At 36.4% G+C, this 27,509-nt stretch overlaps 1 protein-coding gene and 1 non-coding gene across 2 annotated transcripts in view; both read left to right on the top strand.

Moving 5' to 3' along the window:
- The window catches only part of LOC128247133 (uncharacterized), a 102,175-nt gene that overhangs the window by 38,431 nt on the left and 36,235 nt on the right, over window positions 1–27,509 (top strand). Inside the window, exons 20-53 of the mRNA XM_089348304.1 lie at window positions 1,051–1,103; window positions 4,998–5,339; window positions 5,957–6,165; window positions 7,856–7,995; window positions 9,240–9,349; window positions 10,361–10,504; window positions 12,925–13,021; window positions 13,560–13,705; window positions 14,956–15,075; window positions 15,960–16,028; window positions 16,144–16,403; window positions 16,650–16,776; window positions 16,913–16,981; window positions 18,064–18,126; window positions 18,248–18,507; window positions 18,756–18,882; window positions 19,019–19,087; window positions 20,137–20,199; window positions 20,321–20,580; window positions 20,787–20,913; window positions 21,060–21,128; window positions 22,245–22,307; window positions 22,429–22,688; window positions 23,243–23,369; window positions 23,486–23,554; window positions 23,966–24,028; window positions 24,150–24,409; window positions 24,961–25,087; window positions 25,204–25,272; window positions 25,684–25,746; window positions 25,868–26,127; window positions 26,680–26,806; window positions 26,923–26,991; window positions 27,403–27,465. Of these exons, the coding sequence (XP_089204430.1) occupies window positions 1,051–1,103; window positions 4,998–5,339; window positions 5,957–6,165; window positions 7,856–7,995; window positions 9,240–9,349; window positions 10,361–10,504; window positions 12,925–13,021; window positions 13,560–13,705; window positions 14,956–15,075; window positions 15,960–16,028; window positions 16,144–16,403; window positions 16,650–16,776; window positions 16,913–16,981; window positions 18,064–18,126; window positions 18,248–18,507; window positions 18,756–18,882; window positions 19,019–19,087; window positions 20,137–20,199; window positions 20,321–20,580; window positions 20,787–20,913; window positions 21,060–21,128; window positions 22,245–22,307; window positions 22,429–22,688; window positions 23,243–23,369; window positions 23,486–23,554; window positions 23,966–24,028; window positions 24,150–24,409; window positions 24,961–25,087; window positions 25,204–25,272; window positions 25,684–25,746; window positions 25,868–26,127; window positions 26,680–26,806; window positions 26,923–26,991; window positions 27,403–27,465 (4,544 nt within the window). The remainder of the gene's footprint in view (window positions 1–1,050; window positions 1,104–4,997; window positions 5,340–5,956; window positions 6,166–7,855; window positions 7,996–9,239; window positions 9,350–10,360; window positions 10,505–12,924; window positions 13,022–13,559; window positions 13,706–14,955; window positions 15,076–15,959; window positions 16,029–16,143; window positions 16,404–16,649; window positions 16,777–16,912; window positions 16,982–18,063; window positions 18,127–18,247; window positions 18,508–18,755; window positions 18,883–19,018; window positions 19,088–20,136; window positions 20,200–20,320; window positions 20,581–20,786; window positions 20,914–21,059; window positions 21,129–22,244; window positions 22,308–22,428; window positions 22,689–23,242; window positions 23,370–23,485; window positions 23,555–23,965; window positions 24,029–24,149; window positions 24,410–24,960; window positions 25,088–25,203; window positions 25,273–25,683; window positions 25,747–25,867; window positions 26,128–26,679; window positions 26,807–26,922; window positions 26,992–27,402; window positions 27,466–27,509) is intronic.
- LOC128247210 (5S ribosomal RNA) lies at window positions 8,088–8,206 on the top strand. The gene has a single exon (XR_008263595.2). It is a non-coding gene; the product is annotated as a 5S ribosomal RNA (ribosomal RNA).

The following is a 27,509-nucleotide window of genomic DNA, read 5'->3' as shown; positions in this document are numbered from 1 at the left end:
GTTTCCATCTACCAAATACACTCACAAGGCTTTGGTCGGCCCGAGGCTAAAGTAGAAGACACTTGCCCAAGGTACCACATAGTGGGACTGAACCCGGAACCATGTGGTTGATAAGCAAGCTACTTACCACACAGCCACTGCTGCACCTAAGCTTTTAATGCGCCTAAACTTTACCTAAACTTTTAATGAGTTGAAAAAAATACAGGCACTATAGGTGCAGGAGTGGCTGTGTGGTAAGAAGCTTGCTTCCCAACTACATGGTTCCGAGTTCAGTCCCACTGAGTGACACCTTGAGCAAGTGTCTTCTAATATAGCCTCAGACTGACCAAAGCCTTTTGAGTCAATTTGGTAGACGGAAACTGAAAGAAGCCCATCGTATATATATGTGTGTGTGTGTGTGTGTGTGTGTGTGTGTGTGTGTGTGGATTTGTATGCTTGTGTTTGTCCCTCCACCATCACTTGACAACTGATGTTGGTGTATTTACATCCCTGTAACTTAGCAGTTCGGCAAAAGAGACCGATAGATTAGTACTAGGCTTACAAAGAATAAGTCCTGGAGTCGATTTGTTTGACTAAAGATGGTGATCCAGCATGGCCACAGTCAAACGACTGAAATAAGTAAAAGAATATAAAAAAAATTCATAGATCATTAGGAACATGATAATGATTTCTGTTCTAGGCCCAAGGCCCGAAATTTTGGAGGGAGGGGGGGGGGGCAATCAATTATATATTTATCGACCCGAAAAGGATGAAAGGTAAAGTCGACCTCGGCAGAATTTGATCTCAGAACGTAAAGACAGACGAAATACCGATAAGCGCTTCGTCTGGCGTGCTAACGATTCTGCCAGATCGCCCCTTATTAAGAACAAGATAATGAAAGCTTTAAGCTATTTTCATTGTTAAACTCTTTTTTTTTTATTTGCCTGAATAAACTGTTTTACTTCCATCAGCAAAATTTAAGTTCAGAACCATGGCAGTGACTGAAAAAGATTCCAGTTTGATCTATATCTTTCAAAATATTTTGATGCCATGAAAATGTTACTTTTGCAGAACATGTACCAATGGAGTATGGAAAGATGAAAGAAAAACAGATAGTTGCCCAGGTGAGATTTGAAACACTTTAAGCCTAATCTTATTTTAAATTCATAGTCGAAAACAATTTCCACTGTGTAAAGTGTGTGTGAGTGTGTGTGTGTGTGTGTGTATTCATATACGTATACACTAGTGAAGTCACTTGTAATACAAAACCCCAAAATCCCACACCTGAGAAGGAGAATAGTACAGAGAGAGGTTCCTTTATGTGAAGTATTGGAAAGGTCAAAGAATGATGGGAGAGACAAAAGAAGATTTGGTCTGGTGGAGGCAGTGCCAGGTTTACCATTGGGCTGAAGTGTGCTTAAGCACAGGGCCCCTGGTCAACGGGGCTCTGTCCAAGCAAGGGGCCTCATAACTTAATTAGCACAGGACCTCATTTGTCCTAAATCCAGCACGGGGGTGGGGAGATTCATAACTATTCTGCATTATATAGAAGTGGATCTTGGAAGTAGATGCGGTGGTGCCAGAGAGAGAGGTAAAAATAATGTATGGATGTGTATTGGAGTTGTAACTGTGTACAACGTCTATACCCGTGCTAACCTGTGTATGTAAGCATCGGTGGGTATCGATAAGGTAAGGTTTGTGACAGAATGTAACAAAGGATTCTATATGAATATTTACATATAACTATGAACATTTCCTATACACAACCATACACATCTACGCCCACGTACGGACGAACACCCACACATACACAGAAATACAACAACACACAATCAGATACATGTCCACACACACAAACACTCATCACACATACACACACATGCATAGGTACACGTGCACACACACACACACACACACACACACACTCATGCATGCACGGGTACACAAGCACGCACACACATACACGCAGAAATACACATGCACATACACAAGAACCCACACACGCAAACATACACAGATAGTTCCTTTTAGACATAAGCCCCAGATGCACACAAACGCGCGCGCACACGCGCGCACACACACACACACACACACACACACACTTGAATACACTCGAATAAGGAAACACACACATAAGTGCATACATGACTCAACCGCTCAAACACACTCGCTCAGACACTCCCACCTACCTTATTTTCCCCGCCCCTCTCCCTCTCCACAAAAAGAACTACACTTCAAACCCATAAATCTTCAGCAGATATGACAGCGAACTGACCAAGAACAAACAAAGCCTTAAAGATGTTACGCATGTTCAGAGCACACAAACACGTACGAGGAGTCACAGGGGTGTACACACACAACCAGACACATGTGCACGCGCACGTACATCCACACACACAAACTCTTCGTCTACTCTCACCCTTACCTACCCTTCTAAGCAAACACACGTCTATTGACACACATACAAGCATGCATAAACACAGACAAGACCAGTTCAGAGACAGAATCAGAAGAGATTTTACAGACCATGGAGCCAGAGGGGAGGTAACTATGTCACTGAAAAGATCACGAGGAACGGCGAAAGAACTGTGAATAACAAACAGCCAATTGATTTGGTATTTAACCAATTGTCGAATAATAATAATACTAAAAGTGGGTTCGAACCTGTGCAGGTGATATTATTATTGGCATAATGACTCTCCCAAGATAAAACGAAATTTGTTTCAACTCACGAATTCACACCAAAAATCTTGCTAACCAAATACAATAATCAAGTATATATACATACACAAAAGTGCATATATATTGTGATCGCCAAACCTTGGGATTATAATGAAAAATATATAAGTATATACTTGATTGTATTCCCATTTTGAGTATGCATTGGGCGGACTAGGAGGATAATAAACTAATGTCTTCTCTCCCTCCTTGAACTTTGATATATATATATATATATGAATCTATGTGTGTAAACATGTATAAATATATATATAATCAAATGAATAATAACATGGTGCATATCTTTTTTCAAATCTGAATCTTAATGATATATATATATATGTGTGTGTGTGTGTGTGTGTGTGTGTGTGTGTGTGTGTGTGTGTGTGTGTGTGTGTGTGTGTGTGTGTGTGTGTGTGTGTGTACGTATGTATGTGTGTGTGTCCTTAAGAATTTTGGTTCTCTTTGCGATGCAGATTTTGCAACGGCCACTCCCATTGATATATGGGCCTGGATGTTCTATGATCTTCCACCTGATATCGTATAGGGTCCCTTGATCTTTGAGGTGCCAAACATGGCTGGCCAGGGATGTAACAAAACGTCTTTCTGGGACACTGAAAGATGACTGGTGGTTGCGAAAGCGTTGTTTGAAAGATGTTGAAAGATGTGCTAGCCAATCCGATATATTTACAAGCTTGGGAGGTGGCTACATTTGCACTCCTGATGCATCTCTGGTAGGCTCCGGGCCTGGGGATGTCGTTGGTATCACCGGTGTTGATGTTGTCGTTATGGCGCAATGATCCAGCGGTGTTGGTACGTCTGCCGCCTCCACGGATGTTATTGGCGTGGTTTTCGTCTCTGGTCATATGGTTAGCTTGATGCTACCAACTGGTGGCAACATATGGTGGTAACATATGTGGATGGTGGCAACATATGGTGCGGGGATGGGCACTCTATCAGTGTCGATGATAATGGTTTGGTCATCATCTATAATACTGGGGTCGTCAGTTACCTCTCTGTCGCTGGTCTGGACTGGTCATCATCTCTGGTTGTGGCAACTGTACTAGGGTCAATGACATTAGAGCTGGTTAATCTGCTACTGTCATCACCTTCAGTGCCATCATTGATAGAGTGACGCACACACACCAACGCTCAAAGCTGAAAGAAATTTCAAAATAAATTATATAGGTGATTGATTTAATATAGTTCATTACAAGTATCAAGATGTATATTTAGTGTTAGTTTACATGCAGTTCTATATTATTTTTATATTTTAAACATAGGCGCGGGAGTAGCTTGCTTACCAGCCACATGGTTTCGAGTTCATTCCCACTGCGTGGCACCTTGGGCAAGTGTCTTCTACTATAGCCTCAGGCCGACCAAAGCCTTGTGAGTGGATTTGGTAGACGGAAACTGAAAGGAGCCCATCGTATATATATATGTGTATATATATATATGTGTATATATATATATGTGTGTGTGTGTGTGTGTGTGTGTGTGTGTGTGTGTGTGTCTGTGTCTGTGTGTGTGTGTGTGTGTGTGTGTGTGTGTGTGTGTCTGTGTTTGTCCACCCCAACATTCCTTGACAACCGATGATGGTGTGTTTTCGTCCCCGTAACTTAGCGGTTCGGCAAAAGAGACCGATAGAATAAGTACTAGGTTTACAAAGAATAAGTCCTGGGGTCGATTTGCTCGACTAAAGGCGGTGCTCCAGCACGGCCGCAATCAAATGACTAAAACAAGAAAAAGAGTAAAAGAGTATTACTGAATCATTTTGCAGCTTAGAATGCTGCCATTGTATCTTCAGTATTATTAAAAAAGCAATTCTCTCTTTTGTGTTGTTATGTTCAATAATTTTGATTTGTTATGTAATTATTACTAGTGTTTATATTATTAAATATACAACGTGAAGGAAGTCTTTGTAAAATTTGAATTCGGCAATGTGACAACACTAGGAAGAAGTTCAAGCTATTGTTCCCCTTGTCATTAAATTTCATGATTCTACTTATATTGTCGAAACGAGGCCAGTTACGTGGAAAATGTAGAAATACATTGATAAAACTAAAATATTTACCTAGGTCATTTGATGCTCTTGCAAATTAATATCAAATTAATTGGTAATTATAAAAGTATAAAGAGCTAGGTTATACATTAGTACACTTTATACCAAACTTAGCTGATTTGTTTATGACGCTATGTATAACACATAAAAGTATGGAACTGAATTTTAAACAGATAATGATAATAAATTTTATTAATGGTTTATTTAACTTCACTTAAAAGGATGTTTTACTTTTTAGCTACTTGCTGGGCATCCGGAGAACCCCATCACTCCACTTTTGATGGCATCCACTACAGTTTTCATGGAAATTGTGAATATGTCATGTCTGAATCAACGGATGGGACGTTTTCTATTACAACAAAAAACGTCAAGTGTGGTTATCCAGCCGTAACATGTACAAAGGATATAATCGTTCATATTTTTGGTAACACCATTAACTTTGTACAAGGCAACACACCTACAATTAATGGCCAAGAAATTTCTGACCGAGGTTTTACATCAGCTGGTATCTCAATTAAGAAGACTGATTTTTTTTTCTCTCTTTTCACAAGTATCGGCCTAACAGTACAGTGGGATCTTGGTAGGTTTTAGTTTACTTTCCATTAATCGTAATCATTTTGATATGCTTTTATGTATCCTGTACAGCATTTGACTAATTTGCTTATATTCAAATTTTATTAACAATGACAATAATTCAAAATTTACTTTGTTCTTTATCAGTGATCTATGCTTCAATCTGTTTGTGTCTTGGATATTCAAGCAAGTGAAAGTTGTATATAGTTATTAGTAACACAGTAGAGTGCCACCTACAGAATAAAAACCAACATATTCTGATTCATAAGATGCTTTCATCTTAAGTTAATAATAAAGAGTAAATACATAATTTCCTAACCCCATTTGTTAATATATTTCTGTTGAATACACAGACCTTGTATCTATTAATTTTGAAAATAATAAAGAATTTAGTAAAATAAGTTTGTCGTTATTAACCTGACATTTGGAACATAAATTAACATGAGTTTTACAGAGAGTTTAAATTTAAATTATTTTAAATCAAGAAGTTTGTATCATCCAATGGCAATGGCAAGTTTGTGTCGACATTTTTTAAAACCTTATATTTAAAAAGCAACTATGAGATTTATCTCATATGTTTTTGTATTTCTCACATAAAATCATATAAATTTTTCCCCACTCTAGGAACAAGGGTTTACATTCACCTGACTGAAAAATGGATGGGAAAAGTGCAAGGCTTATGTGGCAACTTTGATCAGGATTCTACGAATGACTTTATATCAAGATCTAATTCTTTTGAACATGTAGCTTCAGCGTTTGCCCACAGTTGGCGGCTGTATGATTGTCCCTTAATTCCTCAAGACAAACCAGAATACACAATGCACCCTTGCGATGTAAGATATTAAAGATTATTTTCAAAATTTCACACATTTAATCGAAAATATATTTATTAATGTAATAAATGCTTTTTTGTTTTACATCACAGTTGTTGAACTATAACATAACTGGTTAGAGGCATCCAATTAGCCAATCCCTGGTTCATAGCATTTGTGATGCTGAAAGGGACAAGGGAGTATCTAGAACTCATTACAGAACAAATATTGCTATGGACTTATTTAGAAAGCCCTGCTTTCTCAGTTTTCTCGGCAATGTTTGCATGCCGCTATGTATCAGGGAAAGTCTTAATGCACACACACTCACATACACTCTCACTTACACACACTCTCAAAAGCACACACACTTTCACTGACACACACACTCTCACTCACACACACTCTCACTCTCACACACACTCTCACTCACACACATACGGACATATCTATAAGACTGGATTCTGTGCAGTTTCTATCAATAAAATTCCATTCATATGTTCTGGGGTTGAAACCGGAACTACATGGTTGCCAAGAACATGGTTGAACTCAGAACATCAGACGGACGAATTACCGCTAAGGATTTCGCCCGGCGTACTAACGTTTCTGTCACCTCGCCGCCTTCAAAGATAAATTATTATCACATTCCGTGTCATGATCTTTTTCTACCTGAGAATTATGTATCTGTGTAATAGTCTTACACAATATTTCAATGAATTGGAAGTTCATTTGTGTAAACAGATGCATTTGTGTAGGTAGTTCGGAGGAGGCAGTTCATTTGTGTAAACAGATGCATTACTCATCATCGAAGCTGACAAAGGTCCATTTACATTATTTACATTTGACGGATATTTGTCCTCATCTTGTTTGTTGTCCGAGTTCGATTCCAGGCAGTGGCCTGAATAATAATAATAATAATAATAACAACATCGAAAAATACCTTAGGAATGAGAACCCAGGTTCGAAACTTCCCCAAGACACTTGATGAAGGCTGGAGGGTATATCAGCCGAAACGTTGTGTTAACAACAAACAAAATGAGGACAAATATCCGTCAAATATAAAAAGTTTCTTATTCTTTACTTTACTTGAAGTAATAGTTTGTCCTATACTTTTATAGGTGTAATAACTTGTCCTGTACTTTTCCAGGTTTATAATCTTAAGAATATTACCTTTCTTGCTCGCATTTTTCCATGTAATATAAATACATAGTTACTTTATCTCATTATTTTGGTCTTAATGACCATTCTTATTACAGAACGCTAAAAGAGGGAAATACAAACTGTACAGAAGACTATGAGGAATATGAGTCCTGTGCCATGCAATCATGTCCACCTGTCTGCAATATTTCTGACATTGGGTTTGCTAATTCTGAATTGATGCGAGAAGATATTTGCCCTAACCACTAGGCCATTGCGCCTCCACACAGCCTAGAGGAATAGTAGGGATACTAGCTCCCTTGTTCGAAGTATAAGGATGCAGTTAGTGCTGGAAAAGATGTTTTCTTGGGGTTAAATAGCAGTAACATTCGTCCTAACCAGGACTTCCACTTTACGTTAGCAAATAAACTTTACTCTAAAGTACTGTTGCTGCATATTTCTCGTTCAGAGATTTAGAACTAATAATTTCTTTATTTTACATAATATTTACTGAAATATTAATATTCATATTAATAATTATCAATGTAACTAATTGTACAATATATTTAAATTCCAGTTCTTTCCCTCCAGAAGGCATTGGGCTATGGAAAGTTGTGCTCCTATCAAATACGGCGGTACCTTTGCATTATGCCGAAACAATTTGCCAGATAATGTAGTCGAAATGTACTACGATGACTGCATCTATGACGCTTGTGGGTAAGTTTCAAACAGTCATATATAATTCTCATTATTTTTAAAAATACATTAAGGCGGCGAGCTGGCAGAATCGTTAGCACGCTGGACGAAATGCTTACGGCCATATCACTTTGAAAACACCGGTTCTCGTCCGATCACCGAAGTTAAGCAAAGTCGAGCCTAGTTAGTACTTAGATGGGTGACCGCTTGGGAAACCTAGGTGCTGTAAACGCTAAAAAAAAAAAAAAATGGCGTCGAGCTGGCAGAAGCGTTAGCATGCCGGGCGAAATACTTAGCGGTATTTCGTCTGCCGTTACGTTCTGAGTTCAAATTCCGCCGAGGTCGACTTTACCTTTCATCCTTTCGGGGTCGATAAATTAAGTACCAGTTAAGCACCGGGATCGATGTAATCGACTTAATCCCTTTGTATGTACTTGTTTGTCCTCTCTATGTTTAGCCCCTTGTGGGCAACAAAGAAATTGGTATTTCGTCAGTCGCTACGTTCTGAGTTCAAATTCCGCCGAGGTCGACTCTGCCTTTCATCCTTTCGGGGTCGATAAATTAAGTACCAGTTGCGTACTGTGGTCGATCTAATCGACTGGCCCCCTCCCCCAAAATTTTGGGCCTTGTGTCTTGAGTAGAAAGAATATTGTTTCTCTTGTATATACACTCAAACATACAAATTTACATACACGTCATGCGTGCGTTTGTGTGTGTGTGTGCGTGTGTGATGACACACTATTCATTTGCGTACATTTGTTAAGTATACACGTTAAATTTTAGGATTCCATCTGCATATGTATGCTTGTGTTCATGTGTACATATGTTAGTGTATGTGTGTGTGTGTGTGTGTGTGTGCGAGAGAGAGGGACTTTGTACATGTACAGTTATATATGCACTAGCGCAGATATAGAGCGTGTGCCCCCTGGGGCGGCCCTTCCGTTTGACGCCCCCGGACCCTACAAAAACCACATATTGCCTACAGCAGACCCAAAAGTACCGCTCGTGACGAACCGCTCCCATATGTTTGAATGCGCATGTATGTTCATGTATATGTGTGTAAGGATTGGTGTGTGTCCAAAGGAATAACCATAATATTAATTTGTATATAAAAATAAGTTCATTAGAATGAATTTGGTTTTTTTTTAACAAGAAATATTCTTCTTTTGACAGTTGATTCATTTAAAATCTATTTTCAATAAAAAACAATTTCAAACATTTATATCCATATACATATATATATGTGTGTGTATATATATTCATAGATGTGCTTTAGGAGGCGATTGTGAATGCTTGTGTACAGCTATTGCTAACTTTGCCAGAAGATGTTCCGGTAGTGGTATCGTTGTCAAATGGAGAAATAATAACAGATGCGGTACGTGTTTTTTTCCTTGTTACATTACTTTCAAAACTACTTTCGCAATATATTTATGCAATTTTAAATGTAAAAAAAAAGAGTAACGACTCCCTTTAGTCATGAATGGCCGTGGGATTCCGCCTAGAACGTTACCTTCCGAGGCACACACGTCCAGGCAATGTTGTTTATGGAAGACCAGCAGTGGCTCAGGCATACCAGTCTTCTCTCTCCACGCCACTGATGTTATCCAAAGGAAAGGCAAAGGGGCCGATACAGCTTGGCACCAGTGACGTCACAACTCTTCTACAAGAAAACAACACACAGCCCGGTCCTGGAATCGAACTCAATACCTCATAACTGTGAGCCCGATGCTCTAACCACTAGCCATACACCATCATAATTTTAATTGTATATCTGTTTCAAATTCATGATACAGTGAACTGAGTTTACTTATATACACACATACACACATGATGCACCATAATACATATGTGTGTGTGTGTGTGTGTGTGTGTGGTGGTTGTTTACTCCTTATGCAGAGTTTGACCATCTCCTGTACCTACACCCTAGAACCATCATGGTATCTGATGTGGCCTTTTTAAACCAGACACTGTTCTGAAAAGATACCCACATAGATTGCATATCCGATTTGGACCACCAGGAGCGGCAGATAAGTTTTGATCTTTGTGGATCTTAAAATGTCTTTTTGAGGCCTCCCTTAGATTTTCAAACCTTCTGGCATACATTGCCTTCAAAGGTGTGCTCTGACATATAGGCAGAATAGTTAGTGGAGGTTTGTTTTCCATGGGTTCGCAAATGAGAACCCACATCCAAATAGTGCACTCTCCTGTCGAAGACAGCGTATGAAAATTCAACTTTTGTCGAACGACTTCCACAAATGATTATATATACATAAAGATGATGTTTCCATAATTTTTTGCAATGAGCTTATTCATCAAAATACAAATTTCAAATAAATTACTTGTATTAAAGCACATATTGACGAAAACATTTCCGTATCTATTATAGCTGTGATGTGCGAAGAGCCCAAAGTTTACCGAGAATGTGGTCCAGCTAACCCTCGAACTTGTAAAGATCTTTGGATAGCACATGAAGAAAATTCTACATATTGTACAGAGGGATGCCACTGTCCACTTGGTCAAGTTGAAGATGGTATGAGAATACGCAACCATTTCATATTATTTATACTGTTTTCCGTGCAGAAAATTTTAATGATTTTTAATTTCAAATGTCAAAAATAGTGAATTTATATATATATACAGTGGAACCTCGTTTTATGAAGTTAATTCGTTCCTGAACACCGTCGTCACCCGATATTTTTATAAACCGAAACTAATTTTCATAGGAAATTCAAGAGAGGGCACGGCGAATTCCAGCTGGAATCGAAACTGAACGAAAGCTTCATAGCAACTGACGCTCCCCTGCTAATACACCTAGTTTGTCGCCAACTGCTGTTGCAAGCTTGACTGTTCGTTATCCGAAATACCCTTCGTCACCCGAGACGTTCTATGTCCGAAAAATTGTTCGTAAACCGATTTAATCGTGATGAGAAGTGTTCGTAAAACGAGGTTCCACTATATATATATATATATATATATATATATATATATATACATGCACACAAACACACATATATATATAGAGAGAGAGATCGAGAGGTATGTGTATGTACACACGCGCGCGCGCCCTCATACAAGACTCGCATTAGACTCCTCACTCGTAATCGTTATCGAATCGAGAGTTAAACTACGGTCCTTCCATACCACTGCCACGTTGGGTCTTCTGGATACCAATACCTCTCATACATACATATATATATATATATATGTATAGAGTGTTTGAATTTGAAGTGGTGTACAAGTATTGTATATTGAGAAAAAGGAGTGAGTTAGGATTTTGGGTAATCCTTTATTTACGCTTTCGTTCGTTTTGGAATTCGTCAAGACAAAATCAAAATGATAAGAACAGAACGTTTCGTTATTCATTTACATGAATCGGATGTTTTTGTCTTATTTTGTTTAGAAGAGGAGAATATTGTTTTTGTTTTGATTTTTGTTATTTTTGGGGGGGGAAAGGGAGAGAGAGAGAGAGAGAGGGAGAGAGAGAGGGGGGAGAGGGAGAGAGAGAGAGAGAGAGAGAGAAAAGTAAAGTGATGGGCGGATAGATGGAGGGAGAGGTTTCAGAACAATCAAGAAAGAAGAGAAAAACATAATGATAAAGGATGGGGAAAGGATAGAGAGAGAGCGGGGGAGAGGTTCTTTTCAATTCAATGCGGTCAACTCATTGAAAGTATGTTTTGCATGAACAAACATTAAATATTAATTTGTTCGTGCGAAACATAGAATTACACAGAATAAAGGACTTGGCTATACAGTGTAAAAGAATATACTTTTTCGAAGGCGGCGAACTGGCAGAAACGTTTTCACGCCGGGCGAAGTGCTTAGGGGTATTTCGTCTGCCGTTACGTTTTGTGTTCAAATTCCGCCGAGGTCGATTTTACCTTTCGGGTCGATAAATTAAGTACCAGTTACGCACTGGGTCGATGTAATCGACTTAATCTCTTTAACTGTCCTTGTTTGTCCCCTCTATGTTTAGCCCCTTGTGGGCAATAAAGAAATAAGAATATACCTTTTCACAGGACTTTGAACTCTTTTTTATTTTTCATTGATGACCGCAACCTCCCAGCTTTTCTTATTTCTTCCATCCTACTTCCTAAAAATTGACGCCTTTAAAAGGTCACCAGCCCTTGTGAGAAAATGTGTTTATTTACAAATATGTTGACAGATAGACAATGGAAAAAGAAAAGAAGAAATAAATAGAAAAAGAAAAATATTTTGTAATGAAATTTCAATGAGTTGACTGTACTGAATTCAAAAGAACTCCCCACCCACCTCTCTCTCTACTAAATTTAGTAAAGTGAACGTGTGTTTTCAGCTGATTTAATTTCTGCCAACACAGACTTCAAGTATGTAATTGCAGCCAATAACTCGGGCTCCTTTTATTGAGACCGGTCGCAGTTCATTTGTTTTCGTTCAACATCTGGCGGTCGTCTTAGAGGTGCACTGTGTCAAAAAATACCATTCGTAGCAGACGTTCTCTCGACATCGTTCACACGCGCCTGACCCGGGCTCAGAAGTTACAGCCCGAGTAATTCAAATTCAATGCTTTCTTAGAGATTAGGATTTAAATTCCAACCTATGAAAATTTTCCGTTCTACAATATTCTTAAAGGAACGAACAGTTATCCAGCAACTCGGGTTAGTACGAACGAGCCTGGTAGGTGTAAAAGACTAACTGGTAACTCTTGTGAAGTGTTCAGGCGACAGTCAGATCGCTGATGTTTGTTGTGTGTGTATATATATATATATATATATATATATATATATATATACACTCACGTATTGAGTTTTAATTTCCCTCTTTGCGTCACCAAATATATTCATATAACATTTATTTTGTCACCTGAATATACTTATATGTTTGCATGCAAACATAGTCACGTATATAAATGTGCACTTACAATGATGATGTGTTTTAGCAATATTTTGTAATGGTATTTTATTCAAACTGCAGGAGGAAAATGTATTCCTGAAGAAAGTTGCCCTTGTTTATATGAAGGAAAACTGTATCCATCAGGAACTAAAATTTTCGTAGCTTCTTGCAAAAATTGGTAAGTTTTTAACCTTATCTCAATCATATCATTTATCAGTCCTTTTTTTTCAATCTTTAGACTGCGGCCATGCTGGGGCACCGCCTCGAAAACATATCGAACCCAGTACTTATTATTTTTTGTAAAACCTACTACTTATTCTATCGGTTTCCTGTAAAGCTAAGTTACAGGGACGCAAACACATCAACACTGGCTATCAGTCAGTGATGGAGGACAAACACAGACACAAAGAAACACATAGTCATATATATATATATATATATATATATATATATATATATATATGTATATATATATCAAATAGTTATAAAGAATACGGAGACTTACTTTTTTTTTAACTGATTAAAGTAAAATATTTTCTTACGGACAGAAGTCTTTTTTTTAATGAATTTCAATGAATTTGTTTTTTTGTTTTTTCGTGTTACCTCATACCTAGAAATATGTCTTGCACTAATTAGCTTCATGAGATGTAATATTTTATTTGTTATATAATTAAACTAATTTGGGACAATTTTATTGTTTTTATTTATTTTTATAGCACTTGTAAAAGTGGAAACATGACATGTGATACCTGTAAATGCCATGAAGACGAGTTCCAATGCGAAGATGGTCATTGTATAAATAAAACCAAGATATGTGATGGAAATATGGACTGTTTTTCTGGATCTGATGAACATGATTGTGGTAGGAATTTTATCAATAATTATATTTTATTGATGGTAGAAAAAGTATGCATTTGAGGGACACTTACCAATAAAATATTATTTGTACATAAAAATTTAATCATTCTTAGTAGATTTCTGAGTGTTGTATCAAACCATTTATGTTGTGTTTTTAAAACTGTTTCAGTAGCACATTGTAGATGTATGCATAGATGTACGTGTAATGAATTAAATACACAACTAGAAAGTTTTTGACATAAATTGGTATTTACTCAGACGTATTTCGTAATGAATTGCTAGGTTGGTAGCGGGAGAATATGCCTTTCTATAACTAAACTTAATGGGAAGAGGAAACGTTGAGGTATTAGCTGAGCAGGTTTCAACAGAAACAGGAAGAAACCTGTATTTCGAAGGGCCAGCCTTGTCATACTCTGTCACGCTGAATCTCCTCGAGAACTACATTAAAGGAACACATGTCTGTGGAGTGCTCAGTCACTTGCACGTTAATTTCACGAGCAGGCTGTTCCGTTGATCGGATCAACTGGAACTCACGTCGTCGTAACCGACGGAGTGCCACTTGACAATGCAACACTTAAGACGGAATGACTCTTGAATGTTATGGGTCGGCGTAAAGTACCGATAAACATGATGATAATTTTTTAAAATGCCAAAAGTTTATCTTCCGATTTGCAGAAATAAGGTGAAACTTCTAATTAAAATCCCTTCTAATTAAAAAGGCTGGTTTGAAACTTTTAAGAGGACAATGTACCGAGTCACCTAACGAATTAATTTCCTAATACATTCCTAATACATTTTCGTGTTTTTTATGTATCTATATTGTATGTACTTCATGTATGTATTGGGTTGACTGTCTGCCAAGCAGTAATTGAAGTAGATGGTGAATATGCTCCGGAATAATCATTTTAAGATGTTTTTGTTACATGTTGTTATTGTTTTTGTTGAATAAAATTCGTTGAGAAAAAGCTGCAGTAATTATGCACCAACCCAATGTGTCATATTGTGAGTGTTTAGAAATTAGTATTTTCATGAATAAATGTAACTGTGTTGCTTGTTCTCTGTTGATTTCTTATGCTGTTTTGTCTTTTCGAAAACGTACGCACGGACGTAATCTCACTTGATAACACGAAAATCTGCAGGGAAATTAATTGCACATTAGGATTGCATTACGACCAGAATATTTCAGGAACGCATTATTTCTGTAAAGCGAGGTATTTCTGTATCACTTTTCAAATGTATTCATTTTCATTTCAGTTATCCCATCTTATTCAACAGTAGTCAGTACACTAGAAGTTTCAACAAATGTTCAAAAACCAGCAACAAGATTGGTCTTCACAATATCTACCATCACACAGCGACCAACTTATGCTACAGGTAAGGGAAACATTCTTCCAAAATAATCATTGATGAATAAAATAATATTTTTACATTCATTGTCTCCGTACTCCACATTTTCAATGTAATCAAAGCAAATTTTTGAGTATACCAAAACTATGTTTTTGTTGTTGTATGTTCCTTCTCGGTCCATGCCTGGATCATAAGGCCCGGTTTCCAAGTTATATTGGCGTATAGGTTTTCCGCCTGGACGGGATGCCGGTCCGTCACAGGTGAGCTGCTAGATACAAGAGTGAGAGAAAGTCGTGGCGAAAGAGTCAACGGAAGTTCGCCATTACCTTCTGCGGAGCCGCGTGGAACTTAGGTGCTTCGTTTGTAACCATATGCACACATCACACAGTCTGAGATTTGAACCCGTCATCCCCCGACCACGAATCCGCTGCTCTAACCTCAAGGCCATATGCCTCCACAGACCGAAACTTTCTCAAATAAGTTATAAATCAGTCCTTATAAGGAGTATAGAGGTGGAGAGAAGATATAAACTCATGTTATTTAAATAAACATTCCATCCATACCAAAGATTTTCTACCTTAATGTATAATTAATTAATAGAGAAGGCAATATACAGGTGGGCTACACAAGAGTAAAACCCAAACAAGTTTTTGTAAACATTCGCCTTATATAATTAAGTTGTTGCATAGAAACAATCAGAGGTAGAAAAATCATACATACTCCAGAAATTTGATATCTTGGCTAGCACACAAAAGAGGTAATCATTTAAATTTAGAGCGTACGATTGAATATGCATCAACCTTGTAATTTTTGTTGCAAAGTATAAACTTTTCTTCATTTCAATGCCGCAAAAATTAGTAAATACAGTTACATATAAGATTTTGTTGACGGAACGTACTTTTATATTGTAGAAACTACAAGCACTACAATGGCACCTGTAACTTCGGGAGTCTTTTCAAGGATATCAACGACGAGTCAATGTGAGTTACAAGTTCACAGTTTTAGGGATATCTACCGCTTGCTTTCTTAACCATAGACAACATAATTACGCTTTAACTTAATTTCCCATTCTATGAGAATTGCTTTATTTGACAGGGTTGTGTGATCAATTAGAAGCGATGAACGATGAATCTTTCATCCCAGACACTGCCATCTCACTCCAGCCGTCAGTTGGCAATCCCGGTGACATCAGACCCTATTTTGGATGGAGAACTAATACGAATGACACAAGGATTATCACATTAGATATTGGCCCCAACTTAGATGTTGGAGGTTCAATTCGCCTTGTTCGACACGAGAATGTGAAGTCCTATACAGTTTTCATATCACATCCTTCTGCAAAAAGACAAATCCAGGTATTCAGTAGTGGCTCTTTTTTTTCATTCTAATCACGGAAACATGTCGAAGTACTCAATACACTGTATCAAAGCCCAAACTTTTCCTAACTGAATCGATCGATATATTTTGCTAAATTCATGAATAATATTCAACCGTAGATATAATAGAGCACTTTCAATCCTTAAAAAGACGAACTGTATAATTTTCACGCTTTTCCTACTCATCGAGGTTATTTCAGCTTAAGGTTTCATTTCATTTATTAGGAATCAACTCCAGATCGACCAGTTGCCATTCCACAACATAATGGTCAAACCACGGTACAAATTGAGCTTTCTCCAATCGATCCAACCCAAGATATGTTGGTATCTCTCTCTGCAAAACTCTGTAAACGTAAGTAGTTTACATGAAACTTTCAATCTTTCATTGCCTTTACTTCGTTTTCTAATGGATGCAATATCTTTATAATTTCATCGAAATTCAAGTAATTCTATCTATCGAATAATTTGCACTCCATTTAATATTGCAGACCCTATCTCAACAACAACGGCACCAGTCACTTCAGCAACTGCATCAACTCTACCAACTACTCGTCCACGTGAGTTTTATTCTATACGTAATTGTACTAAAAGATATTATTTTCCAAACATAATTCCTATGAAGTGATCGAACGCAGCATGTTCATTCAATATACATTAATCACTGCAAAACAGAATAATTTCTTTCAGAAAAATACAGCATATTCCTAAAAAATAACAGAGGTCTCGCTGATTTTTCTCAATCAAGTATTGCTAAATTGATCAGACTCAATCTATTTTCACGATAATTAGAAAGCGAATCATGTGATCAGGTCTCTTGCACATATAATAATTTCATTGAACAATGAATTGGATCAACATCAGTTTCTCTTTTGCACAATGCAATGGATGCAATCGTTCGTAAGAAGCTACGGTTGACGAAATTCTAAATTTTCATTTCTTTCCTATACATTACAATAAGCGAATTTACTTCAGAACTGCTGTAAATTTCATATTTCCGCCGATGTTATTGCGTTAAGTTTTGTTATGAAGTACTTTTGTTAAACTGACTGCCTAAATTCTCATAGAATTCAGCTGTCAATTTATTCAACTCTTATCGCTTCACTGATATTTTTCACAATGCCTACATCGGAGCACCGATCACCGTACGGATGATCACAATGTGCCCTCTACACAGCATTTCCAAAATATTTTACAAATATTTCTTCATCCAAAAGGACTTTCACCTATCCAAACAACATTTCTTTCCTTGTCTTCATCTAAACATGGATTATTAATTCACAATCTATTGAATAACACCAAACGTTATATACTTTTTCTTAAAATTAAGCACCTCATTAAACAGAATACTTCTGATGTTTAAGTAACCGCTTCCCCTCCTATTCTGCTTAACACAAGCATTTTATGCAAACTCCTTTGAATTTCAGGTAAGATATCTCTATCAATATTACATTTCTTACTACAAATAAAACAACGATAACGTTTTCGTCCATATCCTCGCATCTTTATTTGCCGCTACCTTTCCTCTTTATATCTCTGCCGATGTCTCTCTAGATTGCATCAAAAATATTGAATATATATCGTATAAACTGATGTCGTTCGTTTTATACTTCCTTCATCCGATGCGTATTTTATAATGCAGAACCTCCTTCCACTGCCACGGCAACTTCAAAACTTCTTCCAAGCCCATCAACCCCTCTTCAATGTGAGTAATATTCATACAATTTTTCTTAAATCGGACGATTCATTTCTTTCCCTTATATATAACAGATTAACACTGTACCTTAATTTTCCATTATTTAAGTGGCAATTCTTTTATTTGGCAGGGTTGTGTGATCTGTCAGAATCGATGAACGATGAATCTTTCATGCCAGACACAGCCATCTCTCTCAATCCACCAGTTGGCAAACCCGGTGACATTAGACCAGATGTTGGATGGATAACTAAATCGAATAGAAAAAGGACTATCACATTAGATATTGGCACCAACCTATTTTTTGGCGCTATAATTCGCCTTGTTCAACACGACAATGTGAAATCCTATACCGTTTTCATATCACATCCTTCTGCAAAAACACAAATCCAGGTATTCACTCGTGGCCCTTTTCTTTTTCATTTTATTTACAGCAACGTGTCGAATCAGATCATTCACTCTTTCAAAATTCATCACATTTCCTATAGTAATTGTTCCATATACGTCGATAAATTAATCGATAATATTCATTCTTACATTTAATAGGGCATTTTCAGTTATTGAAGAGACGAACTGTATACTTTTCATAATTTTGTTGCTGTTCAAGCTTATTTCAGTTTATTTTACATTTCATTTATTAGGAATCCACACCAGACCGACCAGTTGCCATTCCACAATATAATGGTCAAACCGTGGTACAAATTGAACTTTTACCAACCGATCCAACCCAAGATATGTTGGTATCTCTCTCTGCAAAACTCTGTAAACGTAAGTAGTTTACATGAAACTTTCAATCTTTCATTGCCTTTACTTCATTTTCTAATGGATGCAATATCTTTATAATTTCATCGAAATTCAAGTAATTCTATCTATCAAATATTTTGCACTCCATTTAATATTGCAGACCCTATCTCAACAACAACGGCACCAGTCACTTCAGCAACTGCATCAACACTACCAACTACTCGTCCACGTGAGTTTTATTCTATACGTAATTGTACTAAAAGATATTATTTTCCAAACATAATTCCTATGAGGTAATCGAACGCAGCATGTTCATTCAATATACATTAATCACTGCAAAGGAGAATAATTTTCTTTCAGAAAACCACTGACCATTCATAAACAACAACACAAATCTCGCGGATTTTTCTCACTCTTTAGTACCAAGTATTGCTAAATTCATCAATCTCAAAGTATTTTTACGACAATTAGAAAAAGAATCATGTTCTCAGATCTTTTGAGCAATTAATAATTTCATTGAACAATGAATCGGATCAACACCAGCTTCTCCTTTGCACAATGACCGCAATCTTTTGTAAGATGCTAAGGTTGAGAAAATTCTAATTTTACTTTTCCTTCAGAACTGCTGTAAATGTTATATTTTCAGCAATATTATTGGGTTACATTCTGTTAGGATGTTACTGTCATTTCCCGTTGTTGAACTGACAACCAAAATCTTCATACAATGCAGCTGCTACTTCGCACCATTACTAGATCGGTGCATCGTTCATCGTACGCATGTTCACATATGCTCTCTACACAGCATTTCCAAAATATTTTACACAAATATTTCTACATCCGAAACGACGTTCACTATTCCAAACAACATTGCTTTCGTTGTTTTCATCTAAACATGGATTATTAATTCTCAATCTGTAGAAAATCACTAAACCTTACCTTATATACTGAATTTGTCTGAAAATTAATCACCTCATTAAACGGAATCCTTTTGATGTTTAAGTAATTCCTTTCTCCCGTATTCTGCTTAGCACAGGCATTTTATGCAAACTCCTTTGAATTTCATGTAAGATATCTCTATCAATATTACATTTCTTACTACAAATAAAACAACGATAACATTTTCGTCCATATCCACGCATCTTTATTTGCCGCTACCTTTCCTCTTTATATCTCTGCCGATGTCTCTCTAGATTGCATCAAAAATATTGAATATAAATCGTATAAACTGATGTCGTTCGTTTTATACTTCCTTCATCCGATGCGTATTTTATAATGCAGAACCTCCTTCCACTGCCACGGCAACTTCAAAACTTCTTCCAAGCCCATCAACCCCTCGTCAATGTGAGTAATATTCATACAATTTTTCTTAAATCGGACGATTCATTTCTTTCCCTTATATATAACAGATTAACACTGTACCTTAATTTTCCATTATTTAAGAGGCAATTCTTTTATTTGGCAGGGTTGTGTGATCTGTCAGAATCGATGAACGATGAATCTTTCATGCCAGACACAGCCATCTCTCTCAATCCACCAGTTGGCAATCCCGGTGACATCAGACCAGATGTTGGATGGATAACTAATTCGAAAAGGGAGAGGTTTATCACGTTAGATATTGGCCCAAATCTAGATGCTGGCGCTATAATTCGCCTTATTCAACATGTCAATGTGAAAATGTATACCATTTTGTTATCAAGTCCTATTGCAAATAATACATTCAAGGTAGACACAAGTAGTTCTTTTTTCGCTATAATCACTGAACGTTTTAAATCTTATTATTCATTGTTTCAAAGATATATTCTATTGCTGTACTCACTCGACAATAATTTATTCGATTAATCGAAACTGCGGATACTTATAAATGAAACATTTGCATGAAACATGTATGAACTACGTTTTAGTGTAATAAAATCCATTTCATTTGTTAGACGTTCAGTCCAGATAAAATGGTTAACATCCCACAAGGCAATGGACAGACAACTGTAACAATTGTACTACGTCCATTGAAACCAAATGAAGACATGTTAGTAACTGTATCTGCAAAACTCTGTAAACGTACGTACTACAGATTCATATTTAGAAATAAAACACAATGATCTGTAACAAGTTATATTCTCCAGCTGAGAGAATTTTATTAACAATGTCGTCGAAATGCAGCTCTTTTTTCTATCGTGTGCTTTGCATTTCATTTTATATTGCAGAGCCTATCTCAACAGTAATGCCAACAGTCACATCACCACTTCCATCGAGTGTACAAAGAACTAGTCCACGTGAGTTTTCTTATAAATATTAGTACCCCAAAAATAAAAATTTCCTAATATTGTTTCTAATGTACTGATCAAACGCGGATTGTTCATTCAATATACAAACATCATAAGGCGGCGATCTGGCAGAAATGTTAGCATGCCGGACGAAATGCTTAGCGGTATTTCATCTGTCTTTACGTTCTGAGTTCAAATTCCGTCGAGATCGATTTAGTCTTTCATCCTTTTGGGGTCGATAAATTAAGTACCAGTTGCGTACTGGGCTTGATCTAATCGACTGACCCCAACTCCAAAAATTTCTGGCCTTGTGCTCGAGTAGAAAAGAATATACAACTATCACTACAAAAGAAAATTAACACAAGTTTCTCAAAAAAGCTGCACATTCAGCAATTTGAAACTACTCTCACAGAAATTTTCTAAATCTTTCTTATTAGGTGTTGCCAAATTTTTCGGGTGCATTCCTTTTCAATGACTGAGGGAAACCGATTTATATAGTCAGATCTTTTGCGCATATAATAATTACATTGAAGAATTGATATGACCAACACCAATTTGTCATTTCCACAATATTCGTAAAAGTTTGTATGATATTAAGGTTGAGAAAAGTTTTAATTCACGTTCATTTCCCAACCATAAAAACAAAATTATCTCGATCGTTGCACCTAGAATGTTCATGTTTCCAAAAGTGTCATTAAGATGTATTCCCTTAGGGAGTTACTGAGATCTCATTATATTGACAGAGCCCAACCTCAATTCCCCACAGAATTTGTTCCTCAATTCTAAGGGTTCCACTTCTACATATCACAATTGTCTATATCAGTGCATCATTCACAGGACGGATGTCCACATATGCCCTCTACATGGCATTTTCAATATATTTTATACAAATATTTCATCATCAAAAAGGAACTTCGCCAATTCAAACAATATTCTTTTAGATTCTCAAATCTGAACAGGAATTCTGAATTCTCACATCAACAAATATTTATTTGTCGCTCATTTTTCTCTTTATATCACTTCAAATGTGTATCTCGTTTGCATCAAAAATATTGAATATAAATCGTATAAACTGATGTCGTTCGTTTTATACTTCCTTCATCCGATGCGTATTTTATAATGCAGAACCTGCTTCCACTGCCATGGCAACTTCAAAACTTTTTCCAAGCCCATCAACCCCTCTTCAATGTGAGTAATAGTCATACAATTTTTCTTAAATCGGACGATTCATTTCTTTCCCTTATATATAACAGATTAACACTGTACCTTAATTTTCCATTATTTAAGAGGCAATTCTTTCATTTTTCAGTGTTGTGTGATCTGTCAGAATCGATGAACGATGAATCTTTCATGCCAGACACAGCCATCTCTCTCAATCCACCAGTTGGCAAACCCGGTGACATTAGACCAGATGTTGGATGGATAACTAAATCGAATAGAAAAAGGACTATCACATTAGATATTGGCACCAACCTAGATTTTGGCGCTATAATTCGCCTTGTTCAACACGACAACGTGAAATCCTATACCGTTTCCATATCACATCCATCTGCAAAAACACAAATCCAGGTATTCACTCGTGGCCCTTTCTTTGTCATTCTATTTACAGCAACGTCTCGAATCGCATAATTCTCTATTTCAAAGCGCAAGACATTTCCTATATTAATTGTTCGATATGCTTTCATATATTAATCGATAATCTTCATTCTTACGTTAAATAGGGCACTTCAGGCATTGAAAAAACGACTTGTATAATTTTCACCGTATAAGTTTATATCACTTTATTTCTTTCGTAATTCTATTACAAACTAATTTTTTTCCCATCGTACATGCTAAAGACTTTCGATTACCTTTCTTTGATGAAATCTAAAATGAAACAGCAATGTGAGCAAAACATATTATGCGTTTCTCATAATAAATCAAAACATATGAAAAGAAACAAGCTCTCCCCAGTTTTATAGATATTTCAACATTATGATGCTATAATGATAGGTATTTCTATTGTTTCGTCAAACCCCTCTATAATGGGATACTTTCAGTTATTGAAAAGACCAACTGTATAATCTTCACTCTTTTCTTGCTGTTCAAGTTTATTTCAGTTTATTTTAACTTTCATTTATTAGGAATCCTCGCCAGATCGAACAGTTGCCATTCCACAACATAATGGTGAAAGCGTGGTACAAATTGAACTTTTCCCAATCGATCCAACACAAGATATGTTGGTATCTGTCTCTGCAAAAGTTTGTAAACGTAAGCGGTTTACATGAAACTTCTAATCATTAATTGCCTTTACTTCGTTTTCCAATTTCATTGAAATTTAAGTAATTCTATCTATCAAATATTTTCCCTTTCATATAACATTGCAGACCCAATCTCTACAGCAACGGCACCAGTCACTTCAGCAGCAGCTTCATCTCTACCAACAACTAGTCCACGTGAGTTTTCTTCTATACGTAATTCTACTAAAAAAATCATTTCCCAACATACTGCCTATGAAGTGATCAAATAAAACGGTATTTTTTCTTAAAATTAAGCACCTCATTAAACAGAATCCTTCTGATGTTTAAGTAACCGCTTCCCCTCCTATTCTGCTTAGCACAAGCATTTTATGCAAACTCCTTTGAATTTCAGGTAAGATATCTCTATCAATATTACATTTCTTACTACAAATAAAACAACGATAACATTTTCGTCCATATCCACGCATCTTTATTTGCCGCTACCTTTCCTCTTTATATCTCTGCCGATGTCTCTCTAGATTGCATCAAAAATATTGAATATAAATCGTATAAACTGATGTCGTTCGTTTTATACTTCCTTCATCCGATGCGTATTTTATAATGCAGAACCTCCTTCCACTGCCACGGCAACTTCAAAACTTCTTCCAAGCCCATCAACCCCTCTTCAATGTGAGTAATATTCATACAATTTTTCTTAAATCGGACGATTCATTTCTTTCCCTTATATATAACAGATTAACACTGTACCTTAATTTTCCATTATTTAAGAGGCAATTCTTTTATTTGGCAGGGTTGTGTGATCTGTCAGAATCGATGAACGATGAATCTTTCATGCCAGACACAGCCATCTCTCTCAATCCACCAGTTGGCAAACCCGGTGACATTAGACCAGATGTTGGATGGATAACTAAATCGAATAGAAAAAGGACTATCACATTAGATATTGGCACCAACCTAGATTTTGGCGCTATAATTCGCCTTGTTCAACACGACAACGTGAAATCCTATGCCGTTTCCATATCACATCCATCTGCAAAAACACAAATCCAGGTATTCACACGTGGCCCTTTTTTTGTCATTCTATTTACAGCAACGTCTCGAATCGCATTATTCTTTATTTCAAAGGGCAAGACATTTCCTATATTAATTGTTCGATATGCTTTCATATATTAATCGATAATCTTCATTCTTACGTTAAATAGGGCACTTCAGGCATTGACAAAACGACTTGTATAATTTTCACTGTATAAGTTTATATCACTTTATTTTTTCGTAATTATATCACAAACTAATATGTTTCCATCGTACATGCTAAAGACTTTCGATTACCTTTCTCTGATGATATCTAAAATGAAACAGCAATGTGAGCAAAACATATTAAGCGTCACTCATAATAAATCAAAACATATGGAAAGAAACAAGCTCTCCCAAGTTTTATAGATATTTCAACATTATGATGCTATAATAAAAGGTACTTCTATTGTTATGTCAAGCCCCACTATAATGGGACACTTTTACTTATTGAATGACGAACTGTATAATTGTCACTCTTTTCTTGCTGTTCAAGTTTATTTCAGTTTATTTTAACTTTCATTTATTAGGAATCCTCGCCAGATCGAACAGTTGCCATTCCACAACATAATGGTCAAACCGTGGTACAAATTGAACTTTTCCCAATCGATCCAACACAAGATATGTTGGTATCTGTCTCTGCAAAAGTTTGTAAACGTAAGCAGTTTACATGAAACTTCTAATCATTAATTGCCTTTACTTCGTTTTCCAATTTCATTGAAATTTAAGTAATTCTATCTATCAAATATTTTCCCTTTCATATAACATTGCAGACCCAATCTCTACAGCAACGGCACCAGTCACTTCAGCGGCAGCATCATCTCTACCAACAACTAGTCCACGTGAGTTTTCTTCTATACGTAATTCTACTAAAAAAATCATTTCCCAACATACTGCCTATGAAGTGATCAAATAAAACGGTATTTATTCTTAAAATTAAGCACCTCATTAAACAGAATCCTTCTGATGTTTAAGTAACCGCTTCCCCTCCTATTCTGCTTAGCACAAGCATTTTATGCAAGCTCCTTTGAATTTCAGGTAAGATATCTCTATCAATATTACATTTCTTACTACAAATAAAACAACGATAACATTTTCGTCCATATCCACGCATCTTTATTTGCCGCTACCTTTCCTCTTTATATCTCTGCCGATGTCTCTCTAGATTGCATCAAAAATATTGAATATAAATCGTATAAACTGATGTCGTTCGTTTTATACTTCCTTCATCCGATGCGTATTTTATAATGCAGAACCTCCTTCCACTGCCACGGCAACTTCAAAACTTCTTCCAAGCCCATCAACCCCTCTTCAATGTGAGTAATATTCATACAATTTTTCTTAAATCGGACGATTCATTTCTTTCCCTTATATATAACAGATTAACACTGTACCTTAATTTTCCATTATTTAAGAGGCAATTCTTTTATTTGGCAGGGTTGTGTGATCTGTCAGAATCGATGAACGATGAATCTTTCATGCCAGACACAGCCATCTCTCTCAATCCACCAGTTGGCAAACCCGGTGACATTAGACCAGATGTTGGATGGATAACTAAATCGAATAGAAAAAGGACTATCACATTAGATATTGGCACCAACCTAGATTTTGGCGCTATAATTCGCCTTGTTCAACACGACAACGTGAAATCCTATGCCGTTTCCATATCACATCCATCTGCAAAAACACAAATCCAGGTATTCACACGTGGCCCTTTTTTTTTGTCATTCTATTTACAGCAACGTCTCGAATCGCATTATTCTTTATTTCAAGGGCAAGACATTTCCTATATTAATTGTTCGATATGCTTTCATATATTAATCGATAATCTTCATTCTTACGTTAAATAGGGCACTTCAGGCATTGAAAAAACGACTTGTATAATTTTCACTGTATAAGTTTATATCACTTTATTTTTTCGTAATTCTATTACAAACTAATATTTTTCCATCGTACATGCTAAAGACTTTCGATTACCTTTCTCTGATGATATCTAAAATGAAACAGCAATGTGAGCAAAACATATTAAGCGTCACTCATAATAAATCAAAACATATGGAAAGAAACAAGCTCTCCCAAGTTTTATAGATATTTCAACATTATGATGCTATAATAAAAGGTACTTCTATTGTTATGTCAAGCCCCACTATAATGGGACACTTTTACTTATTGAATGACGAACTGTATATTTGTCACTCTTTTCTTGCTGTTCAAGTTTATTTCAGTTTATTTTAACTTTCATTTATTAGGAATCCTCGCCAGATCGAACAGTTGCCATTCCACAACATAATGGTCAAACCGTGGTACAAATTGAACTTTTCCCAATCGATCCAACACAAGATATGTTGGTATCTGTCTCTGCAAAAGTTTGTAAACGTAAGCAGTTTACATGAAACTTCTAATCATTAATTGCCTTTACTTCGTTTTCCAATTTCATTGAAATTTAAGTAATTCTATCTATCAAATATTTTCCCTTTCATATAACATTGCAGACCCAATCTCTACAGCAACGGCACCAGTCACTTCAGCGGCAGCATCATCTCTACCAACAACTAGTCCACGTGAGTTTTCTTCTATACGTAATTCTACTAAAAAAATCATTTCCCAACATACTGCCTATGAAGTGATCAAATAAAACGGTATTTATTCTTAAAATTAAGCACCTCATTAAACAGAATCCTTCTGATGTTTAAGTAACCGCTTCCCCTCCTATTCTGCTTAGCACAAGCATTTTATGCAAGCTCCTTTGAATTTCAGGTAAGATATCTCTATCAATATTACATTTCTTACTACAAATAAAACAACGATAACATTTTCGTCCATATCCACGCATCTTTATTTGCCGCTACCTTTCCTCTTTATATCTCTGCCGATGTCTCTCTAGATTGCATCAAAAATATTGAATATAAATCGTATAAACTGATGTCGTTCGTTTTATACTTCCTTCATCCGATGCGTATTTTATAATGCAGAACCTCCTTCCACTGCCACGGCAACTTCAAAACTTCTTCCAAGCCCATCAACCCCTCTTCAATGTGAGTAATATTCATACAATTTTTCTTAAATCGGACGATTCATT

The sequence above is a fragment of the Octopus bimaculoides genome, chromosome 2 (assembly GCF_046866305.1).
Source record: "Octopus bimaculoides isolate indiv1 chromosome 2, ASM4686630v1, whole genome shotgun sequence".
NCBI lineage: Eukaryota > Metazoa > Mollusca > Cephalopoda > Octopoda > Octopodidae > Octopus > Octopus bimaculoides.
Note: the sequence above shows the minus strand (reverse complement) of the source record. Positions and strands in the feature narration are given on the sequence as shown.